The sequence below is a fragment of the Ailuropoda melanoleuca genome, chromosome 11 (genome assembly GCF_002007445.2).
Source record: "Ailuropoda melanoleuca isolate Jingjing chromosome 11, ASM200744v2, whole genome shotgun sequence".
Classification (NCBI taxonomy): domain Eukaryota; kingdom Metazoa; phylum Chordata; class Mammalia; order Carnivora; family Ursidae; genus Ailuropoda; species Ailuropoda melanoleuca.
In genome coordinates, this window is record NC_048228.1 from 30,782,871 (window position 1) to 30,804,484 (window position 21,614).

The following is a 21,614-nucleotide window of genomic DNA, read 5'->3' on the forward strand; positions in this document are numbered from 1 at the left end:
AAAGATGGGGCTCCTGGCTGGCTCAGTCAGCAAAGCACGCAACGCTTAATCTCAGGGTTGTGAGTTCAAGCCTCATGTTGGGTGTGGAGTCTACTTAAAAAAAAAAATTAAAAATGAGGCACAAAGAGATGAAATAATCTGCATGCAGTCAAATAGTAAGTGGTAGGATTGGGATTACAAATTAGATAATTTGACATCACAGCTTGTTCTTAAACTATGCAGTTGTAATTTAAAAGATTACTTATCCTGTCTGAAGCCACCACCTTAGATCTTTCTTTAAGGAACATCACTGTAGAAAGCGACAGTAACAAAAAAATAGAGCTTAAAGTATGACCAAGTTTAGAAAGAGAGTGAATAAGGTTTTGAAAAAACCCAAACTCAATGTTAGAGGTTGCTTTAGATTATATCTAAAGTTAATAGCCAACACGGTAATATTAAGGATCATTTTTTTTAAAGATTTTATTTATTTATTTATTTATTTATTTATTTATTTATTTATTTGAGAGAGAGAGAGAGCATGAGCAGGGGAGGGGCAGAGGGAGAAGCAGACATCCCACTGAGCAGTGAGCCTGATGCTGGATCCCAGCACCCTGACATCATGACTTGAGCCGAAGGCAGACACTTAACCGACTGAGCCATCCAGGCATCCCAAGGATCATTTACTTTATTATGCAATTTCATATCTTCCGTCTGAAGATCTACTCATTCTAAGAAAAATGGTTGCTTAATACTGATCAGAAAGTAAAAAGACTAAGAGTTTTCTTTTTTTTTTTTTTAATATTTATTTATTTATTTATTCGACAGAGATAGAGACAGCCAGCGAGAGGGAACACAAGCTGGAGGAGTGGGAGAGGAAGAAAGCAGGCTCATAGCGGAGGAGCCTGATGTGGGGCTCGATCCCATAACGCCAGGATCACGCCCTGAGCTGAAGGCAGACGCTTAACCGCTGTGCCACCCAGGCGCCCCAAGAGTTTTCAATTAGCAATAATCGCGCCTCGGATAAACCTCATTGGCTACGATACTGCCACTGCGCAAATACTGGGTGGCGCAGTCGTTAAGCGTCTGCGTTCGGCTCAGGGCGTGATCCCGGCATTCGGGATCGAGTCCCACACCGGGCTCCGCCGCTGGGAGCCTGCTTCTTCCTCTCCCACTCCCCTGCTGTGTTCCCTCTTTCGCTGGCTGTCTCTCTGTCACATAAATAAATAAAATCTTTAAAAAAAAAAATCTCTTAAAAAAAAATAAAAAGACTAAGAAAGGCATCTAATAAGAACAGATTGTCTAAATTTCCAAGGCCTTAAAAAAAAAATCCCAGACGTTGTAGCAATAATATTTTTGAGGGATTGATTGTAACAGATGTGATCAGTTTGAACCATAGTTGAACAATGCCCAGCAAAACAATGACTTTGATTATCTAGAAAACCTAAATAAAATTCCAATGACAAAGAGGTAAATAAATGATAAAAACTGATGTATTCTATCAAATTATTTAAAATCTTTTACCATGAGTTAAATCTTTAAAGGCTAGGAATATAACAGCTTGAGGAATATATTAGTAGGGAAAAGATCATGACTATTTATACATGCTAAATGATAACCAGTCATTCCAGGCTTAGGAGTAATAGTTACCATGACACTACGCTGGGCCATTAGTTATGTATTAACTAACTCGATGAAGTAGAATAGTTTCCAATACCATATCCCATTTCATCGATCTCTTTATTGCCCTTTCTTTTCCTTAAGTATAAGCGTGAATATGGTAGTAACAAATGTAATTGTATATTAATAGAAAAATAAAGTGAAACATTTCTACTCTGCATAATTCAGACTGACAAAAACAATACAACCACATAAACACAGAGATAAAATCTAATCACTAAATCTTTGACACGGTAGAATCTAATGGTGATATTAGGCAAAGACACATGAATGTGCCATAAAACACATGCAACAAAGTGTATACAAAATGGAGATAAATTAAGCTACAAAGAATAGGAGCAGATGTAAATATTATAGAAGTACTGGAATGACTAACACAAGTGGGGAGTTTTTTTAACTGAGAAAAGTTAATAAAATGGAAGCTATAATTAAAAAAAGGTTTTAAGGCTATCACTGGCTTTCAGTCTCATATGGGGGCTGAATTTCCTTAATTCTTTGCTACTATATAGCAGCACCGTGAAAGCTATCTCCTCAAAGAAGATAACCAGATACTACAGAGATATCCCTGAGATCGACTGTAATTACTTTGGATAGTTTAAGTAACAGTAGATAGCCTCTGTAAGTAGAAATTCATTTCTTTATTTATTCAGAATTCCATCCACTTTAGGCCTACTAGAGCTAACTGGAAAAAAGCTTTCATTAATCACCTCTGACATCCAGGGAAACCAAGACATATGAAAAGTCAATGGTTTTGTATATACAGCCTCAATTATGTGTTAGTCAACTCAAGCAACCATTATGTACTCAATAATAGGTATGACACAGCTCTGGACATCAGCAACACCATAGGCAGGGCAGGCACAGGCAGCCTGCTTATACTGATGTTTCTAGTGTTAACATTCTTAAGTATGGAAAATAGTAAAGATATGTCTTTCTCATTAGAACTTCATAGTAGTGGTCTGTTAGATTTACCTCCATTTGTTTTATTAGCAACCAGAGTGTGCAGAACAACACGGTCTTAAGAAATGACCAAAGAGTATCTTAGAGGACAAGGAAATGGTAGGATGCCAGTGTGGGGATAAATTTCTGCCACTGATTGTTATAAATATAACAATATATTCCTGAACATAAAGCCTCTACTGAAGGTAACTACTGTAATAAAGAAAAAAGTCGTCTTGAATTTAAATTTAAATTCCTTGGTGTACATGATTAAAACATTGTTAAAAAAAATTAGAGGAAGCAGCTTATCCTTAGGGAGGCACGAGTTTGCCTTATTATTAAGCACTTACAGAGTCCGATGCATTTTCAAAGCTGGTTACAATCATTACCACAGCACACCCTTGTGAGGTAAGTGTATTATCAACTGTGGTTCATAAATGAAAAAGCTGCGGCACTGAATGATTAAGTCACTCGCCTAAGGAGAATGAGTCAACGTCAAGAGTCATCGTTGACCACCGACCTAACTTCTGATGATCAGTCCAGGGCTTAGTCAGCGGGGCCCGGAGTGGCTTCCCTGGCTGGCACCTGGACTTCGCCTATTTCCGTTCTCGTTAAGTAGAGTAGTGGAACCGAGAGGACAGAACTCTCAAATAATTTTTACTTCTACTCAAGATTTAGCCCTGAGGTCTTAATCTCAGGATTCGGGACAGGAAAAGCTGTCGGGTGTGCTCCCCCTCCCCGTGGCAAGTGTGTACTGCGGGCGGTTCCGCCACCCCCTTTCGCAGTGATGGCAATGAGTGACCACCAGCGTTAGCAGAGCCGCGGGACGGGGGAGGGTTGATTGCTTTAAACGACGACTCTCCATCGCCGCCTCTTTCTGAAAGCAAGAGAAAATGGTGGGAAGTCAAACAAAATTTAAATAAACAGACAACTTGTCCTAGGACCTCAACTAAGCAAATGAAGCCTCATTGTGCGTGCTGAGCCTACAGTTCCCAACTTTCCCGGGAAGATGGGAGGACAGGGCAACAAAGGGCGCAGCAAGCATGCCTGGCAGTAAACGCAACAGCAGCTATCCAGGCGGAAGAGCGCAGAACTGAAAAGCACCCTCCACCACGCTAGGGTCCGCCGCCGAGAACCGCGCACCCTACCCACCAACCACGTGACCAGTCCTTTTTTTTTTTTAAACTTCTTCGCCCTTATAAAGAGAGGGAGAGAGAGTGTGAGCGAGAGAGACTCCATTTCCCAGAAGCTTCTTGTCATCCACGCAGCCGCAGTCTTGCGCAGGCGCCGCCGGGCCAAACGGACACGTCCGTCACGTGGACAGTAGCCGGCCAATCCGGTTTGAATCTCATTTTTTTCCTCTCACCCCCCCTTCAGGAGCGGTTGTGCGATCAGATCGATCTAAGATGGCGACTGTGGAACCGGTGAGTATTGCCTTTGGCCCCCACCCCCACCGGTCCCCGCGCTCCGTCTCCCTTCGGACTGGGGGACCCCGCGGGACGGCGTTCCCGGCGCGCACGCTACCCGCTGCTGCCCCCTCCCCCTCTTCTTGGGCCTGACCTCCCCGTGGGCAACTGGGGGCGCCCCGGAGACTGGCCGCGGCGGCGTGCAGCGCACACGTTCTGGTGGGGGCCTGAGAGCTGGGGGAGAGGGGTGGGGGAGGGGCGGCACGGCGCCTCCTGCCTATTCCCGAGGTGGTCTGCTAGGGTGGAGGGTGATCGGAGCTCTAGCTAGGTGTGGGGGGTTTGTGTCTTCGGAATAGAAGGGCGCAGGACTGGCTCCGAGCGGGCGCCGGGATCCGCGGGGAGGGTGGGCGGCGAGCCGGCCTGGAATGAGATGGAGGAGGGAGCCCCGGGGTAGCCTTTCCGTCCCTCCTTCTCTCCCGAGCTCCAGCCTGGGGGTTCGTGTGCGAGGCGCGCGCGGGTCTTCTTTAGACCGGTGGGCCAGGGAACCGGTGGGCGCGCGTTGCCGGAGGGTGGGTTGGGCGGGAGTGGTGCCGCGGCACGCGCGGAGAAGCTTCGACCTCGCCGAGGGGAGCCGAGAGGGGCAAGCGCATGTTACTCCAGCGCGCCCGAGAGTTGCTGGGGTTGGCGGCAGGGGAGGCGAGAAAGGTTTGGGGTGGGGAGGAGAACCTCGTGTTGCGCGGTTGAGCTCTCAGAGTAGGATGAAGGGTGGTGGTGGTGAGAAAGGGGGATCACATTGTCCTCTCCCCTCCATGCTTGATACTGGGCTGTCATGGAGGAGGGAAGGGGGAGGAGCGAGGCCTACTGATCGCTGCTGCTGGTCTGGTTGCCGGCCGGACCTGCTGCATTTCACACGCGCCTGTCTTCCATTCATTCATCCTTTTCCGCGCAGTGCGCACGTCTCAAGAGAATGCGGATGGGTCTTGATCCATCTGTTCTTCCGAGCCTTTATCGTCTGAAAGATTTCTAAGACATTGTTTATTGGAAATAGGAACTTAACTTTTAAAATTAGTTTTCTATTTATTTTTTCTTTACCCGTTCTGCCGCTTTCCTTTCAGTTCAGGCACCATCTTAAACTTGGTTGAAGCAAGCCGATCCCAGAACAGTAATTTGGTAGTTACCGCCCAAAGGAGAGGATATCTTTGTCATAGTTTGGGTTTGCCGGCACTGGCTCACTGAAACCTATAGGCCTGTGTTGCTGTTATAGGAATGTCAGATCTAAGTGAAATTGTTTTAGAGGCATAATGGAGTATTTTAACAACTAGAGGACCTTTGACACTCTGGAACCAGTTCTAGACCTTGGTTGCCGGATATTTGTGTGTATCTTTAATGATAGTTTGTGCTTTTCATAATGACTTAACCAATTTGTTTTGCGTTTTTAGAGACTTTTATAGCTAGCTCAAAAATTAGTCATGGAAGGCTTATAGAATACAAAAAGATGTATTTTTCATTATATTGGTGTGAACTATCCTTACCTTGTTACCAGAATTTGAGGCAGCTCTTCTCTTTGGTTACTTGTTTTTTACTGGTACCAGTTTTCATTTATGTTCTGCAAAACCTTAATTTGCTGATACAGTTAACTGACTTTTGAACATTAATGTTACATAAATAAAAAAGGTAAAGGATGACTATGAAAATACTCCCTTTTGACAAGTTCCCATGTCCACTTTTTACTGGGTCTGCTGTCCTACCTGCTTGTACCAGTATCATTAAAAAGCATTACAGCGGGTAATAGGGGCAAGGCTAAAACCTCTAAGCTGTGAAATAATTATGTATTTTGTGAAGTTTCAGTAGCATTTAGGTCATTTGGATTTTGCAGAACTATGCGGTTTTCAACAGCACAGAACTACAAAGTGTTGAAGGACTGTTTTGAGTCCTTAAATATTTATAGCCTCTTGTTTAGGAGGTTATACCAAATGTTCTTTAGGATACAAAGTTATACAAAATGTGATTCTGTACTTTGTTCAGCGTAAACTCTTAAGGAGCTTAATTCCCAGTGATGTGGTGGGTGGTACGGTATATTCATTCTAGTGCTGACCCAGGGAAACTTGGATACTGGATTTAAATTTGGAGAGTAGGGAACCTAAAAACTAAAGTGTATGAAAGTGGAAGGCCAGTAGTAGTTTGAGGATGTATGTAAAATACATTGACGTGTTCATTTTTAGTGAGAATGGCAAATTTTTTGCATTTTTAATGCACCCTTTTCATAGGTTAGTCTTTTAGAATTCCTTGATGATTTTAAATACTGGGAGTTTTGTTTTAACAGCAGCTGGTTAGTATTGATTGTGGTTGAGGTATTCCTGCTGAAGCCTACAGAAACCATATTTATATTTGTTCATTGCTACTTCGGCTACCTTGTGAGTTTCCTTATTGCTTTTCTGTTGGGCATAATCATAAGCACTTAAAGAGTCATGGGTTTTTCCTGCTTGTCCCACCTTTCATAGGTATTTGGGGAATTTTTGTCTATGGAAATTATGTAAAACAGCAGTCATTTTCAGTTTGATATTTTATTTTTTTCAAGTGTGTGTAAGACATCAGTTACATTAAAATGTGGCTTACAAATACTAAATTTGTTGAGAAGCTTGATAGGGCAAATTAAAGGAAGAATTTTACCTATTTATAGGTAATATGGCAAAATTTTGAACATTGGAATAAACAGTGCTTTCCTGTTTTTCTCTTGGCATTTGAACTGTGTGGCTAGGTCAAAATTAGACTTTCTGGCTAGATCAAAATTAGACTTAATATTTATTAGTAGTGAAGATGGCAAGTCAGTTTCCCCAGGCCATCTTGCTTCCAGTGGCTTACGTTTCTTTGTAGCTTTATCTTCATTATGCATTCTTCATTATTGGGCTGTTTTTTTTACTTGTAGTTCTTTTTAAGGTAAGAGGTGTTTTGTTTGTTTTGGTGTTTTTGTTTTTGTTTTTGGTTAAACTGAAGGTATACAGTTTACTTGTTTTTACATCGTATCTCTTGGATTTTTAAAACTACATTATTGCGTAACTGGAATTGACTTGTCTAATCTAAAGTTTCCATTTTTACCTTTGGAAACATGTTTTGTACTGCGAAGAGCTTATTAAAGTAAGGCTTACGTATATATTGACAGACATGTTGTATATAATTCAATGTTTTTGGTTAATCAAAGACTGTTGATTGACAAGCAGACTTTGCAAATTAATATCATGTTTTTGCTTTAATGAAAAAACCCAGTACATGTATTAAAGTTCATTCATAAACCAAATAAATTTGGTTCTGGTGTTTTGTATTTCAAATTTCACTTCATTTTATACTTTGAATTAATATTATGCATAATTATTTGACTTAGAGAAATCCAATTTAGAAAGCAGTCCTAGTTTATACCCTGAAGTTGCAGAGAATACATTGTTAAATGAATTAGGTAAGCTTAATCCAATTTGGATAGCAAATTCTAGGCAATATTTAAAATATGTTGTTTAATTTATATAAGGTTAAAAATGTAGTGGAGTACCTGGATGTAACAAGGAACTTGTGAAATGGTTATTCTAGCAATGGTAATTTCTACTTTTCCTTCTCTCTACTACTGGAAATTTCTTGGTCTTCTGGTACCTGTGAGTTTTTCCATCTTTGTTATAGAGACTTTTTAGAGAAGTGGAAAAGAGCATGGGGTATATAATCTAATTTCAATATCTGTGTGACCTTGACTGAAATTTCTAAGTCTAGCTTTGAAAATGGGAATAAGATGTCTTACAGTAATTTTGATTTTCAGATTCAGTATTCAGAGATGACAGTTTGTCAGTTATGAAGAACTAGGTATACCAATAGTCCATAAATGTGTTGCATACATTTGTATTCATGTATATGTATACTCACCTTTTCCTCTCTTTGCTAAGAAAGTCACATAGCTGCATTTTGATTATCCATCCTGTCATTGGAAAGAAATGGAAAGCTTTTGCTCTACAATCCTCATACTCTTCCCACTCCTATCCCTATTATAAAAATCACTAGTGTTCCTTCAGAAGTTCCTGTTTGTGTCTGGAGAAAAAAGAAAGGATCACTTTTGACTTTCAGGTATCTGAGAATGTGGTCAGAAAAAAAGTTCTTTCTTCCCAGTTGGAACTTTTGATACATTATTCCATAGAAACAGTAGGAAGCTGTAATTTGGTCACATTGTTCAGTAAGTTTCTGTGGCATTAGGACAAATCTAACCAGCATTAAATTTCCAGGGATGTGGATTTAGAGTTTTTTTTTTAAGATTTTATTTATTTATTTGACAGAGATAGGACAGCCAGCGAGAGAGGGAACACAAGCAGGGGGAGTGGGAGAGGAAGAAGCAGGCTCCTAGCGGAGGAGTCTGATGTGGGGCTCGATCCCTTAATGCCGGGATCACGCCCTGAGCCGAAGGCAGACGCTCAACCACTGTGCCACCCAGGCGCCCCGGATTTAGAGTTCTAAGCAACTGCTTTAAAAATGACCTTTGAGGGGTGCCTGTATGGCTTAGCCGGTTAAGCGTCTGCCTTTGGCTCAGGTCATAGTCCTGGGGTCCTGGGGTCCTGGGATCCAGCCCAGCTTGGGGCTCCTGCCTGCTCCTCGTCTTCCCTCTGCCACCCCCCCACAGTTGTGCTCTCTGGCTCTATATCTCTGTCATATAAATAAAATCTTTTTAAAAAGTGACCTTTAAGCACAACCTATTTGTAACAGTGATTTTTAATATAGGCAGATCTTTACTTTTTAATAATTAACATATAGCACTTATGTGTGTTAGGCACACACTAAGTACTTTATATATATTAATTCATTTAATCCTACAGCAGCCCTATGAAAGTAGGTATTATTATCCTTAATTCAGATGAGGAAACCAAGGCACAAAGAGCTTAAGTAACTGGGTGACTAACTTGCTCAAGATCACACAGCTAATAAATGGTGGGGTGGAGTTCAAACTAAAGCAGCCAAATTCCAGAGTAGGTGTTCTTAACCGTGACACTGTCTTTCCAATAGCCATGTGCTATGTTTTCCTTATGTGATTTGGGAAGATTAATTTGATAAACTGATTAGAGATTCTGCTGCAGCTCTAAAAGAAAATGTGTGGACATTTTAGGCTCTTTTGTTCTAATGTGTTTGATAACTGATAACCAAAGTACAGTAAGAAAATAGCACTGTGGTGTCTGAATTCAAGAACTAAACAAGTTGTTACACATAAGGTTATATTTTAGAAACTGGTCCAGAACATTTTGGATAGATTTCTGAAGATAGCAAATGGTCACTTCCCTTCTCCCCCTTCTCATTTGATTTTTGGACCTTGTCAAATCAAATGATTTGCCAGTTCAAATATTTTGCTAGTAAAAAACAGTGCAGTAAGTTTTTAAAAATTTGTAATTATGGAATTTACTCATAATTACCTTTGTACTCTTAGTAATTTTGGTGAAAGGTTTAAGAGTTAAGTGGTTGTTTTGAAAAAGTTTCAGTATATTGCTAGTCTTTTTCTTTTTTTTTTTTAACAGATTTATTTATTTATTTTGGAGAGCAGATGAGAAAGAGAGCCCCACCTGTGTGTGAGTGCATGCGCGGGAGGGGTGGAGGGAGGGAGAGAGAATCTCAAGCCGACTCCCCACTAAGTGCAGTTCCAGATGGGGCTTGATGTCCTGAGATCATGAGCTGAGCCTAAATCAGGAGTCAGTTGCTTAGCCAGCTGAGGCACCCAGGTGCCCTTAATGTTGCTGGTCTTAAAAGCTCAGTTGTTGGAGGAAGATAGTAGTAAGACGGATTCCCTGAAACGCGAGGCTTTGCAGTAATTGTTAGAGCTAAAATGTATATTTGGATGTTTTTAGCTATATGTTTTAACTTGTTACTGTAAAATGCTGTACAGAAATTATAACCTTTCTGTGCTTATAGTGACAGCCGATAAGATTTTTATATTTATGTGAACTACTGTTAGCGTGTGTTTTTTAAGAGTTCATTTATTTAGAGAGAGAGAGCGCAAGCGTGGAGAGGTACTGAGGTAGAGGGAGAGAGAATCTCAAGCAGACTCTGTGCTAAGCATGGGGCCTGATGGGGGGTTGATCCCAGAACCCTGAGATCATGACCTGAGCCGAAATCAAGAGTCAGACACTTAATTGACTGAGCCACCTGGGCATCCAATGTTGGTGTTCTCATGAAGAATTTTTATGGGTTTTACATGGTTATCTTAGGGCAACAGTTTATGCAGCCACAGTCTGAACTTCCAAGTACTAAGGAAAGGAAATTTAATATTTAATGGAAAGATGAAACAAACATCTTTTTCTTGTAGTTTTTTCCCCCTAATTCTCCTAATATTTTGAGATAAATAATAGGTGGGAAATTCATATTCCAAGTAATTTTTTTTTCCTGCCAACCTTAGAACTCAAACCCAGGCCCTGGCCCCAAGCTGTGTTACTCTTCTGTTCAAAAAAAAGGAACTGAAATTCAAGACTAAAAAGTCCAACTTCTTATTTTCAGTTAAACTCTTACCTTAAGCATAAAATTGCTGCGTAGATCGCCATTATGCACAAATAAATATAAGATCCTATCTTTGAAGGGGCACCTGGGTGGCTCAGTTGGTTAAGTGGCAGGCTCCTGATTTTGGCTCAGGTCATGATCTCAGGGTCCTGGGCTTAAGCCCAGGATCAGGCTCCATGCTCAGTGGGAAGTCTGCTTCTCTCTCTCCCTCTGCCCCTTCCCCTGTGTGTGCGCGTGCGTGCTCTCTCTCTCTCTGATAAATAAACCTTTAAAAAAAAAATCAGGATGTACCAGATGATTTATGAGTTGTGGCATGGAGCAAGATGGGTTTTTCTTTCTTTTTTTCCGTTCATTTGAACTTGTACACTGTATTTTTTAAATAATGTTCAGGATTGTAAAATCTCTTGGGTTTTGGTTTATAGATAATCACCATTTAGCTTTTATGTTTTTATGACTTTTTTCTTGAATTAGTAATACATGCCCATGGGCCAAAATTCAGATGGATCCCTTAAGCAGTGAAGTCTATGGCTCTATTGTCAGTATAATGTTTTTAAATGCATTAAGTAAAATACTTAGGATTACAAAGGAAACTATTTATATTGAAGTACAGTAAGGATTAACTAAGTTAACATCAAACATTAAGGATGCTGCCTGGCACAGGCTCAGTCCTGTCTTTTTTTTTCTTTTTTTAAAGATTATGTGGTTGTTTATTTTGTGTGGGGAGGGAGGGAGTGAGCTCTAGGGAGCACATGAGCTGGAGGGCCAGAGGGAGAGGGAGAGAGAATCTCAAGCAGACTCCCTGCTGAGTGCGAAGCCTAAAATGGGCAGATCTAATGACCTGAGCTGAAACCAAGAGTTGGATGCTCAACTGACTAAGCCACTTAGGTGCCCCAGTCCTTTTTATTGTGAAAAACCTATTTCCTATTATCTTTCCAGCTGCCTAGTTCCCTTCTCCAACACATGCACACTGTTAACCAGTGTTTTGAGGATTCTTTTAGATAAGGGCTGTCCAAGCGAATTTTTCTGTGATGGTAGAAATGTTCTGTATCTGTGCTGTTTAGTACAGTAGCCACTAGCCCTCCCCTCCATGGCTTTTGAGCACTTGAATTGTGACTGATTCAACCCAGGAAGTGAATTAAAATGTCATTTTAATTACTTGAAATTTAATTTCATGTGTTGCTAGTGGCTACCAAATTGGACAGTGTAGCTGTGGAATCTAGACCTATCTGGTGTGAACATATGCATATTGTATTTGGCTTAACTTCGTAAGGTACAGTCCAATATAACCAGTTCGGTTGGAGAAATTATCTAATTTTATCCTAGGGAAACTTCTCTCTGTATTTTAAACTTTCAAAGGCAATTATTTGCTCTTGTATGGATAATTAAAATTGTCCTATAGCCTTTTTTGTGCTGTTTAAAAAAAATTGTGAGTAGGTAGTACTTCATGTTGCTTGAAATTCAGATTTTGTACAAAAGACTATATATAGTAAAGTCTGTGTCTCAAGCTGATCTCATTCAGGTAGATCACTTCTAGAGACAGCCAGCATTGTCACTTCTATCTTTCATAGCGATTTGTATATATCCAAGGAAATAGGATATATATTCTTTTTTAAAATGTGGTAGTCAATTGTATATACTAACCTGGCACATTGTGTTTTTCACTTAATAATAGGTGTTTTAGAGCATTGCATATTAGCACATAAAGCTTTCACTTTTTTTTCTGGTGGTATGTATTGCATGATTTGGTCTTAAACATAGTTCTATATTGTATTTCTATACATTGGGTTTATTTCCAGCCATTTGCTAATTCAGTTTATGGTGAATAGCCTTCTGCTAATAGTCCATACATGAGGTAGTATGGCTGTAAGGTAAATGTTGGCAATAAATTGAAAATTTAAAAACTGCTGGTTAGATAAAACACTTTGTGACTGTAGTTGGCTATCAGGCTATAATTTTTTTTAGAACTATACCTTTTCTAATTGTGAACAATTTATATGTAAAAAACATAAAAGATACATATGTGCATTTTGAGTAATAAACTGATGACTTATGTACTCATCACCTAAGACGTCATCATGTCTTCATGGGGGCTTCAGCTTCCTCGAATCTCTACTGAAGTCCCACTAGGAGAAACCAGTCGGCAAGATCATGAACTTGTTTTGGGAAACATAGGACTGCACAGTTGTTACCTGGCAGGTTGTGTGGGCCAGGCAAAGAACCTTCAGCTAGGAGAGTGGTTTGTGGTAGTAAAATGCTTTGTGTGTTGTTTGAAGTGTAGGTTAAAGCTGAACTCACTTGGTGTGAAACTTAGAGCTGTTTCGGGGGAAGGGCACAAAGGAGAGAAAAGGAGCTTTGTTAAAAACGCAGGGTTAAGCTGAGTTAAATATAGATAAAAGCCTAGGCCAGACAAACAATGGCAATCAGTGATTTGTTGTGTTGTGTTTTGTTTTGTTTTAAGGGTAGATAATAAGCATCTTGATCATTATAGCCATCAGTTGAAGAATGTAGCCTGAATCACATTGCTCCAATGTGGATGTTGCTCTCTATATCTGGTGCACACCTGTCTTTGACCATGCTCGTGATTCCCTCTCATCTGACTTCCTTGGTGTCCCTTGTTGTCTTATTTGGTTTCTTGTTTCGTTTCAGTAGATCACATCTCCAGTATTTTTTGAGAAAAAATACGTGAGAGTTAAAGATTTTGAGACCTTGCCTATTAAACAATGTCATATCTGTAGTTTGGCTGGGTGTAGAATTCTTTTCTTCAGAATTTTTAAGTCATTATTTCAGGTCATCATCTTTTGTGGCTATTCAAAGTCTATGTTCTGATGGCTACTTCTTTTACTTCTCTCCTCTCCTCCCTTCTCTTCTCTTTTTTTTGTGTGACCAGTTCTCCTACTTCAACCCATAAATTTTTTTTGTCCCCATTTCACAATGACATTCTCCAGTGTACTTATTGCACTTTTTTAATGTGGCAACTCCTGTTCATCACTCGAGATTAATTTGTGATTTTCCTCTTTTTCTGTCCCCTCTTTGAAACAGTTACTCAGATACTACATCTCCTAGCATGGTTACCTGATTTTTTTTTTTTTTTAAGTTCAAATCTTACTTTCATTTTCTGTTTTATTTTCTGGGAAATTTTATTTTCCAACCTTTCTGTCATAATTTTAAGTTCCAGATATCTTCTCTCTCTCCTATCCTATCTCCTCTCCTCTTCTGAATATTCACTTTATAGCTTCCTGTAATTGTGATGCAACACTTTAACCTTTTGAGGATATATATAGGTACATATTTTTGAAGGCATTTACTTTTCCCTGCCTCTTTCCTCCAAGTTGCTTATTTTCTTTTTTCTTTTTGAATTCATGGCAGCAATCCTGTGAAGAATTTCCTCCCTCTGGAGGAAATTGAGGGATCTAGTTATTTTTCAAATAGCTTTCACCATATTCTCTTTAATTTACCTCTTTCTTTCACTCTCGGTTCTAAAGGTGCTGCCAGCTTTTGAGACTTTAGGATCTAGCTGTGTATATTGATTAGTGACCAATTATTCATCTATGTTCCAGCTCTCTTCTTTTTTCCCCTGCTCTTCTCATAGTTGTGGACTTAGAAAAAAATTCCGTTATAGTTTTAGTGGGATTTTGAGAGGGAGCAAAATTAAAATCATTCACTTATTCAAACATTTGAGTACCTGTCATGTGCTAGACATTTCTGAGTGTTTACCCAGCTCTCCTTGGAGCTTAAAGTTGCTGAATTACTGAATAGCAAAAAAAAAAAAAAAGAGAGAGAGAGAGAAATAACACTTAGCTGACATTTAAAAAGTAACTTGTTGCATTCTGATTATAGAACACAGTATTAGTTTTTCTGTAAGTAGGCAAAAAGTGCCAGGAATGATAAACCTAGCAAGTAATTTGCCACTTTCATGTAACCAGGTGCCCTTGTTTAAGTGCCCCGAAATTATAAACCTAGTAAGTAATTTGCAGGATTCAAAAATGAAAGCTATACAATTGTACTGAGGAATACAGTGGAGGGCTTTAATAAACAAAGTCATAATTTGCTTTTGGGAAAGATTTGATACTGGAAGGATGTTAATTTTTCCTGAATTTAATGCTTAAATTCAATATATACTGAATCAAAATACCAAAATCTTTGTAGTGGAATGGGGAACTGAAAATAAAAGTCATCTGTAATCCCAATAACTAGGTTTTCTTGTTTGTGGACTCTTCTTTCTTACCTCATCTCTTCTTTGTACCCTTTTCTTTTCCTTTTTTTTTAATGATTATTTATTAGAGAGAGGGAGAGCGGGCATGCATGAACGGGAGGGGCAGAGGGAGCGAGAGAGAGATAATCTCAACGCAGACTCCAAACTGAGCCCAGTGCCCGAAGTGGGGCTGCATCTCAGGACCCTGGGATCCTGACCTGAGCTGAAACCAAGAATTGGAGACCTAACAGACTGCGCCACTCAGACACCTCTTTTGCTTTTAAATAAGAGTATTTTTTAGAGCAGTTTTAGATTCACTACAAAATTGAGAGGAAGGTAGAGAGGATTCTGGTATATTTCCTGCTCCTGCATGCACAGGTGCCCCCCCCCCAATGTCAACATCCCTTACCAGAGTGGAACATTCGTTATACCAAATGAACCTACATTGACATGTCATTGTCATCTCAAGTCTCTAGTTTATATTAGGTTCACTCTTGGTGTTGTACAGTCTTTGGGTTTTGACAAATAAATAATTACATGTATTTACCATTGTAGTATCATACAGAAGGAGTTTCACTGCCTAAAATCCTCTGTTTTCTGCTTACTCATGCCTCCCTTCTAACCCCTGGAAACCACTGTTCTTTTTTTCTGCCCCCATAGTTTTGCCTTTTCCAGAATGTCATATAGTTGGAATCATACAGCGTGTAGTCTTTTCAGATTGAATTGTTTCACTTGGTAATATACATTTATTGTTCCTCCGTGTCTTTTCATGGTTTGATATCTTATTTCTTTTTGTGCAGAACAATATTGCATTGTGTGGATATACCATAGTTTATTTAGGACTTGTTAAAAAGTGCTTCCCCTCCACCAGAAAAGTAAAGTGCTCCTTGTTTGTACAGTTCTGTGATCTACCTTTTCCCACATTAGCATTTTAAAATAATTTTCTAAGCATCACATTTAGGGCCTATATTGTGAACACCATAATATATCTTTTACTTTTTGGTTGTATCTTTTGATACATGTTGACTGTACTTTTTATTTACTAACATAAAGTACACAAAACTGTTAGTGTCCTGATACTTTTTTTGAAGAAATTAGAAGTATAATTACTGAGTTAAAGAATATAGCTCTTTTTATATTTGGAAGCATGTAGTTCATTAACTTAAGCCCGGTAAGTGGAAGGACATAACCTACTCTATAAACCTAGGGACATTTGAAACTGTGACTGTCCCTCGTTTTCTAATTTTTAAAGAAATATAGGTTGATTTCTTCTGGAAGATAATTTAAATATTTGAAGTATGAAAGGACAACTTCGATTTTCTTATTAAAATTATTATTTTGGGGTTCCTGGCTGGCTCAGTTGGTCGAGCATGCAACTCTTCATCTCGGAGTCATGAGTTTGAGCCCCACATTGGGTGTAGAGATTACTTAAAAAAAACCAAAACTATAGTTTATATCACAATTTTAATCTTTAACTTTTAACATTGTAGAACTTTTAAAAAGCATGTAGAATTTAGAAAGAATTCAGATGTTAAAGCAGGTGCTTACTTGTATAACTGGACTGTAAAGATTTCAATCGGTGTCATTAAATTTTATTTATAATTTTAAAAGGAATAAACTTAAGAAGCAGCAGTTAAATTCTTTAAAATGTTTGCCTTTCAAATTGTAATTATGAAGTTTTAAAGAATAATTGAAATAGAAATTGGCATGCTACTGGAACCAGTGTAATTTTGTGCAGTGAAAATGCTTGTCCTAACTTCATTTTAATGTTATTTGGAGCACTCTTAAATTTTGTATAAAGTTTAACTTATATAAAATTCCTTAGTTGTTATAAAATATGAGTCTTTTGGTAATCTTTGATTTAAGTAGCATTGACATTTAAATTTTATCATTAGCCTTATTATCATTCTAGATCACACATGTATGTTTCTTAAGTCTCTAATACATTTTCCTTTCTGAATTTGGGATCTTCTCCTAAGCTACATAAGATGTGTGGAGTAATTCGGTTGACAGATTTCAAATGAAACAAGACGCCTACGGGTCTTTCTAGTAAAGAGTTAAAGGGATATGCATCCAAGTTTAAATATTGTATTCCAGAACCTCAGAAATTCAGGTGTGGCCTCTAGGGATTTTTTTTCCCAATATTAGTAAAATGTGGTTAAGTATATCTTGCTGTCTATCCAGAAAGAACCATTTTTAGCTGTAGAGCAGTAAACTTAATCAGCTCTGTTCACTGAAAAGTTTATTTGCTAGTCATTAATTTTAGTCAGTTAATTAGGTTATTGTTACTTAAGTAGATTGAACAGCTATTAACTTTGCAGTACTTATAGATATGATACAATTTGTACAGATCATCACAGCTTTTCCCTTCTGTACCTCAGCTTCCAGTATTTTTTGTTGTGTAGATGCCATTTTACATCAGTTGAAAAGAATATTAAAAAGTACTGTCTTCTGAATCAGAATTGATATATAAGGTCTCATAGCCCTTTACATGAAAAAAATTTCTCCGTTTAAGCAGTGCTTTAAGCTTAAAAGGTTTGTATTTTGCTAAATCTGCATATGTTGTTTTTATACTTCAGCGTTTTAGTTTAGAGCGTGAAGGTCGCTATTTTGGTTTTTTATTACAGACAAGGAAGAAGATCTGCAAAATCGACAGCCTCCACTTTTGTGATGAGTGATGCCCGATTAGCTGATATTACTTTAACAACCAAAACAATTGATTTAATTATTTGTGGTAATTTTCAGTGTTTACGCCAATTTTTTTATTCCTTACAAGGCAAGTGGTAAGACTACTTGTTCTTAGGAACTAGTTAATTAATTTTACTAATTTACATATGGAGGGTGCTGGGGGAAGTGTATTGTTTGCTAAAAAGAGACCTGGGAACTGAATGTTCGGAGACTAAAGGGAAGAGTAATGTATCTTGAAGTCTGTTCACTACCTTATATGAAATGATTTTCTCCTTCCAGTTATTTGTATCCATAAAGAGAGGATTTTAGTTACACTTGCTTCTATTTCTGAGATAATTGACCATATAGGCATTTAGTATGTTGGCTTACATAATGATATAAACTCACTGTAATTGATCATTGGCATTTACTTGTTTTTTTTTCCTAGTGGGATTTTGTGTGTGTGTGTTGGGAGTGAGGTGTACCATTCATGCCTTTTTTCTGGTTTATTGGCAGTGGCATGCATTTGCAAGGTAGTGAAGGTATTGAGTCTGAGGCTGTGGCACGAGACATAGTACATACCGTAGGGTTATGCGGCTTGGAAAGAGTACCTCTATAACCTTCTATAATTTATTATTCAACTCTGGGCACTTTTGGGATTGAACAAAGGTTCTCCTGATACACCGAAACAGTAAACAGGTAAAACCAGGACATACGGTATCCTTAGCTGTGAATCCTGATAGTCTTGGATTCGAATGTAGAATACAGCTAGGCCACGTTAACTTCCAACATTTAAATTTGAAGAGCAGAGAGCTTTAGTAGTTTCACAGTATTGTGAAGATTGAATATATTGAGATTATATGAATATTGAAATAATGTATATAAAAGTATGTCGCACATTATTTGATAGTAACTGCTTCGTAAATGTTACCTATCAAAAGCTCAGTTTGGATGAAGTGTGAGGGTGGGTGTTACCACTTTAAAAGTCGCAAAGCACCATTCTTTTCTGTTCTTATTTGCTTATTCTTCTCGTTACTTCATATCTTTATTTAATGTATGTAGTGCCTTCAGTTTTACTGAAATATTGGGTGAGTAACTTGCAGAGATAATTTTGCAACTATCTTTGCCATAATAGCATTTACATTTTTCTTAAGGCCACAAATGGTCTTTTCTAACTCAACTAAAAAACAGTGAAGCAAGGAAGGGGGTATATATAAGGAAGCGCTGCTGAAAGTAGGATATTATTATCCATTATTCAGTGCTCTGTTGAACTTCCCTGAAATTACGTGACTGTGAATGGCAGAGCTGGGATTCCAACCTGGGTAGCCTGGCTCCAGAGTATGTGATCTAAACCAGTGTCTCTTATACTCTGGTAGAAAGTAAGGTATTTATTTATTTTTTTACTTACTTATTTTTAAAACTTTATTTTTTTAAGTAATCAATACACCCAGTGTGGGACTTGAACTTACAGCCCCATGATCAAGAGTTACATGCTCTACTGACTGAGCCAGCTAGGCACCCCTTTTATTTTGTTTTTTAACAATTTCTCATGTAATGTTTTTGTAAATCATAAAAATAGGATAAAGAAAAATGAAAAAAATGCACAAAAATGTAAACCTTAATTTGCTATTACTAGTTTCGGCGGGTACAAAAATACTGTCAGATTGTTAAGTTTTCTAAGTTCTTATCTGCTATTTCTATACCTACCCCAGTTGTAGACTATAACCAGCAGAAATCTGTGGACTGCATTGTGAGTTAACTGCTTTAACCCTTATTAGTGCCAGGGGAACTATTGCTTTTTGCTTACTTCAAATTAAGATTTAGGTGATGTCTTAAAGGTGTGTGTGCATGAGGGGGGACCCTGAAGTTCTTAGTAGTAATATTTGTTCAACGAATTAACAGAGGACAATAATTGAGTGTCCTGAGGGTAAGGCTCATTGTTATTTCTAGAAGAGATAGTTTGTAAATATGTTTGAGTTGAGATTTAATGGAAAATCTTGAGTATTCACAACCATGTGAAAAAGCACACCATGGTTTTGGAATTAAGCACTGTAGATTTGAACTTGCCTAGAAGGAAGAATCCAAACTTTAGTCAGATTAGGGGAATGATACTATATCTGGAAAGTATTTAGCTTTATAATATTAGGATTGTCCAACAAAGTTAATATGCTGTTTGCAACATGTGCTGGTTTTTGCAGAACGTTACTGCATTCTGAGATGTCGCTGTCGCAACATTCAAAAGCTGCCTGAGATTCTTTGCAGCTGATTGTTAGACTTGCCCCACCCTTGCTCTACCTTTTTTTCAACTTCTCTTGTTATGACAGTTACTGAGCTCTGGGACCACTAAATTATAAGACTGCATTTTTATTTGAATCTCATAAACTCAGCAAATCCACAACTGTGTTTTATATTTTCCACTTAAACTGGTTGTCTTTCCTATTCTCTTACTTGTCATCAGTATTTAATCACTTTGATCTGTCAGTGAATGGCTTCCATTGCTCACAAGATGAAAGGTGTACTTTTAGCTTGACCTTTGAGGCCTTTTGGTCTCCCTTCAGCCCACCATTTTAGTCTGTCTGTGGCTTCGTGGAGCCCTCTCTTTCAGTCTCACTCGTTCCTTACCATCTTCTAGTTAAGCCCTGTACCATCTCATAGCTTTGTGCTGTCCGTTCTACCCACCTGAAATAGGTTATACAAGAGTTTTTCAAGTATATTTTGTCGTTTAGGTTAAAAATGTATTTGACAACTTAGACTAAAATTAACACGGGAAACAACAGGTGTTGGTGAGGAAGTGGAGAAAGGGGAACCCTCTTGCGCTGTTGGTGGGAATGGAAGCTGGTGCATCCGCTCTGGAGAACAGTATGGAGGTGCCTCAAAAAGTTAAAGACAGAACTACCCTATGATCCAGCAATTGCACTACTAGGTATTTACCCAAAAGATATAAAAATACTAATTTGAAGGGATACATGCACCCCCATGTTTATAGCAGCATTATCAACAATAGCCAAATTATGGAAAGAGCCTAAGTGCCCGTTGACAAATGGATAAAGAAAATGTGGTAAACACACGCACACACGCATACACACACAGTGCAATATTACTCAGCTATCAAAAAGAATGAAATCTTGCCATTTGCAACGACATGGATGGATCTAAATAGAGTATTATGCTAAACTAGTCAGTCGGAGAAGGACAAATACTATATGATTTCACTCATGTGGGGAATTTAAGAAACAAAACAAATGAACACGGGTAAATAAAAGAAGCAAACCAAGACGCTGACTGTTAACTATAGACAACAAACCGGGTTACTGGAGGGGAGGTGGGTGGGTCATGGGTTACATAGGTGATAGGGATTAAGGAGTGCACTTGTGACCCAGAGCACTGGGTGTTGACATGTGAGTGTTGAATCACTACCTTCTACACCTGAAACTGATGTTATACTGTATGTTAACTAACTGGAATTTAAATAAAAACTTGGAAAGAAAAAAAAATGCATTTGATTACTTTGAGAGTATAATAATCTGTTAAATTAGCTTTTTGTGTTTTATTTGCATAATTTTTAAATTTAGAAATACTGGTAAAACATGGATATTTAAGATGTAATTCTCAATGAAATCTACTTACGGAGGAGCTTAGAGAGTAGGTAGAGGGATGTTGTGGAACTTTGCAGTAACGAATTTTGTTTTTAAATTGAATGTAAATTTAAAACATATTGTCTGCTGTATACAAAGCAACCATTAAAATGACAAGTTACAGAATACATTTTTTAGTTCTTATACAGATCGTACAATAACCTTGTTTGCTTTACTTGCTACTTTGGTGATCTTACATATTTAAAAATTACAACTCAGTTGTTAAACATACCATGAAAAGACCTGCTGTGGAGTTTTCAGGGAGAATTTTGTGAAGTTGGTGTTAACAAATATCACGTAGTCTTCCTGTACTACCTATTTCATGGTAATCCGAAGTCTCAGATAGCTTTCCAAATAATTTTAAGAGGAGATAAAATTCCAAGATAATTTTATTTTTAAATTCAGTTGATACTAGAAGTACTTAGTAAATTAGAATAAAAAATGGGTAATTTGGAGATTCGTTATAGTTAGAGGCTTATGCTCAATTGGTGAGCGAACTGAAATCATTTTTGTTCCAGTTCTTTTAAAAAAATATTTCTTCGGATTTGGCATATGCTCGTAAATCATTTTTTTTTAATCTTTTTTTTGATCGAAGAATTCAGTAGAGTATGGCCA

The 21,614-nt window shown here is 38.3% G+C and overlaps 1 protein-coding gene and 1 pseudogene across 2 annotated transcripts in view; one reads left to right on the top strand and one right to left on the bottom strand.

Annotated features, from left to right (window-relative positions):
* Window positions 1-21,614, top strand: part of EIF4E (eukaryotic translation initiation factor 4E) — a 96,606-nt gene that overhangs the window by 51,578 nt on the left and 23,414 nt on the right. The window contains exon 2 of one of the 2 annotated variants that reach the window (XM_002921198.4): window positions 3,973-4,019. The exons of the other annotated variant lie outside the window; for it this stretch is intronic. Within the exon in view, the coding sequence (XP_002921244.1) occupies window positions 4,002-4,019 (18 nt within the window). The 5' untranslated portion in view covers window positions 3,973-4,001. The remainder of the gene's footprint in view (window positions 1-3,972; window positions 4,020-21,614) is intronic. 2 annotated transcript variants of the gene reach the window in all.
* On the bottom strand, window positions 866-1,039 carry LOC117804527 (annotated as a pseudogene).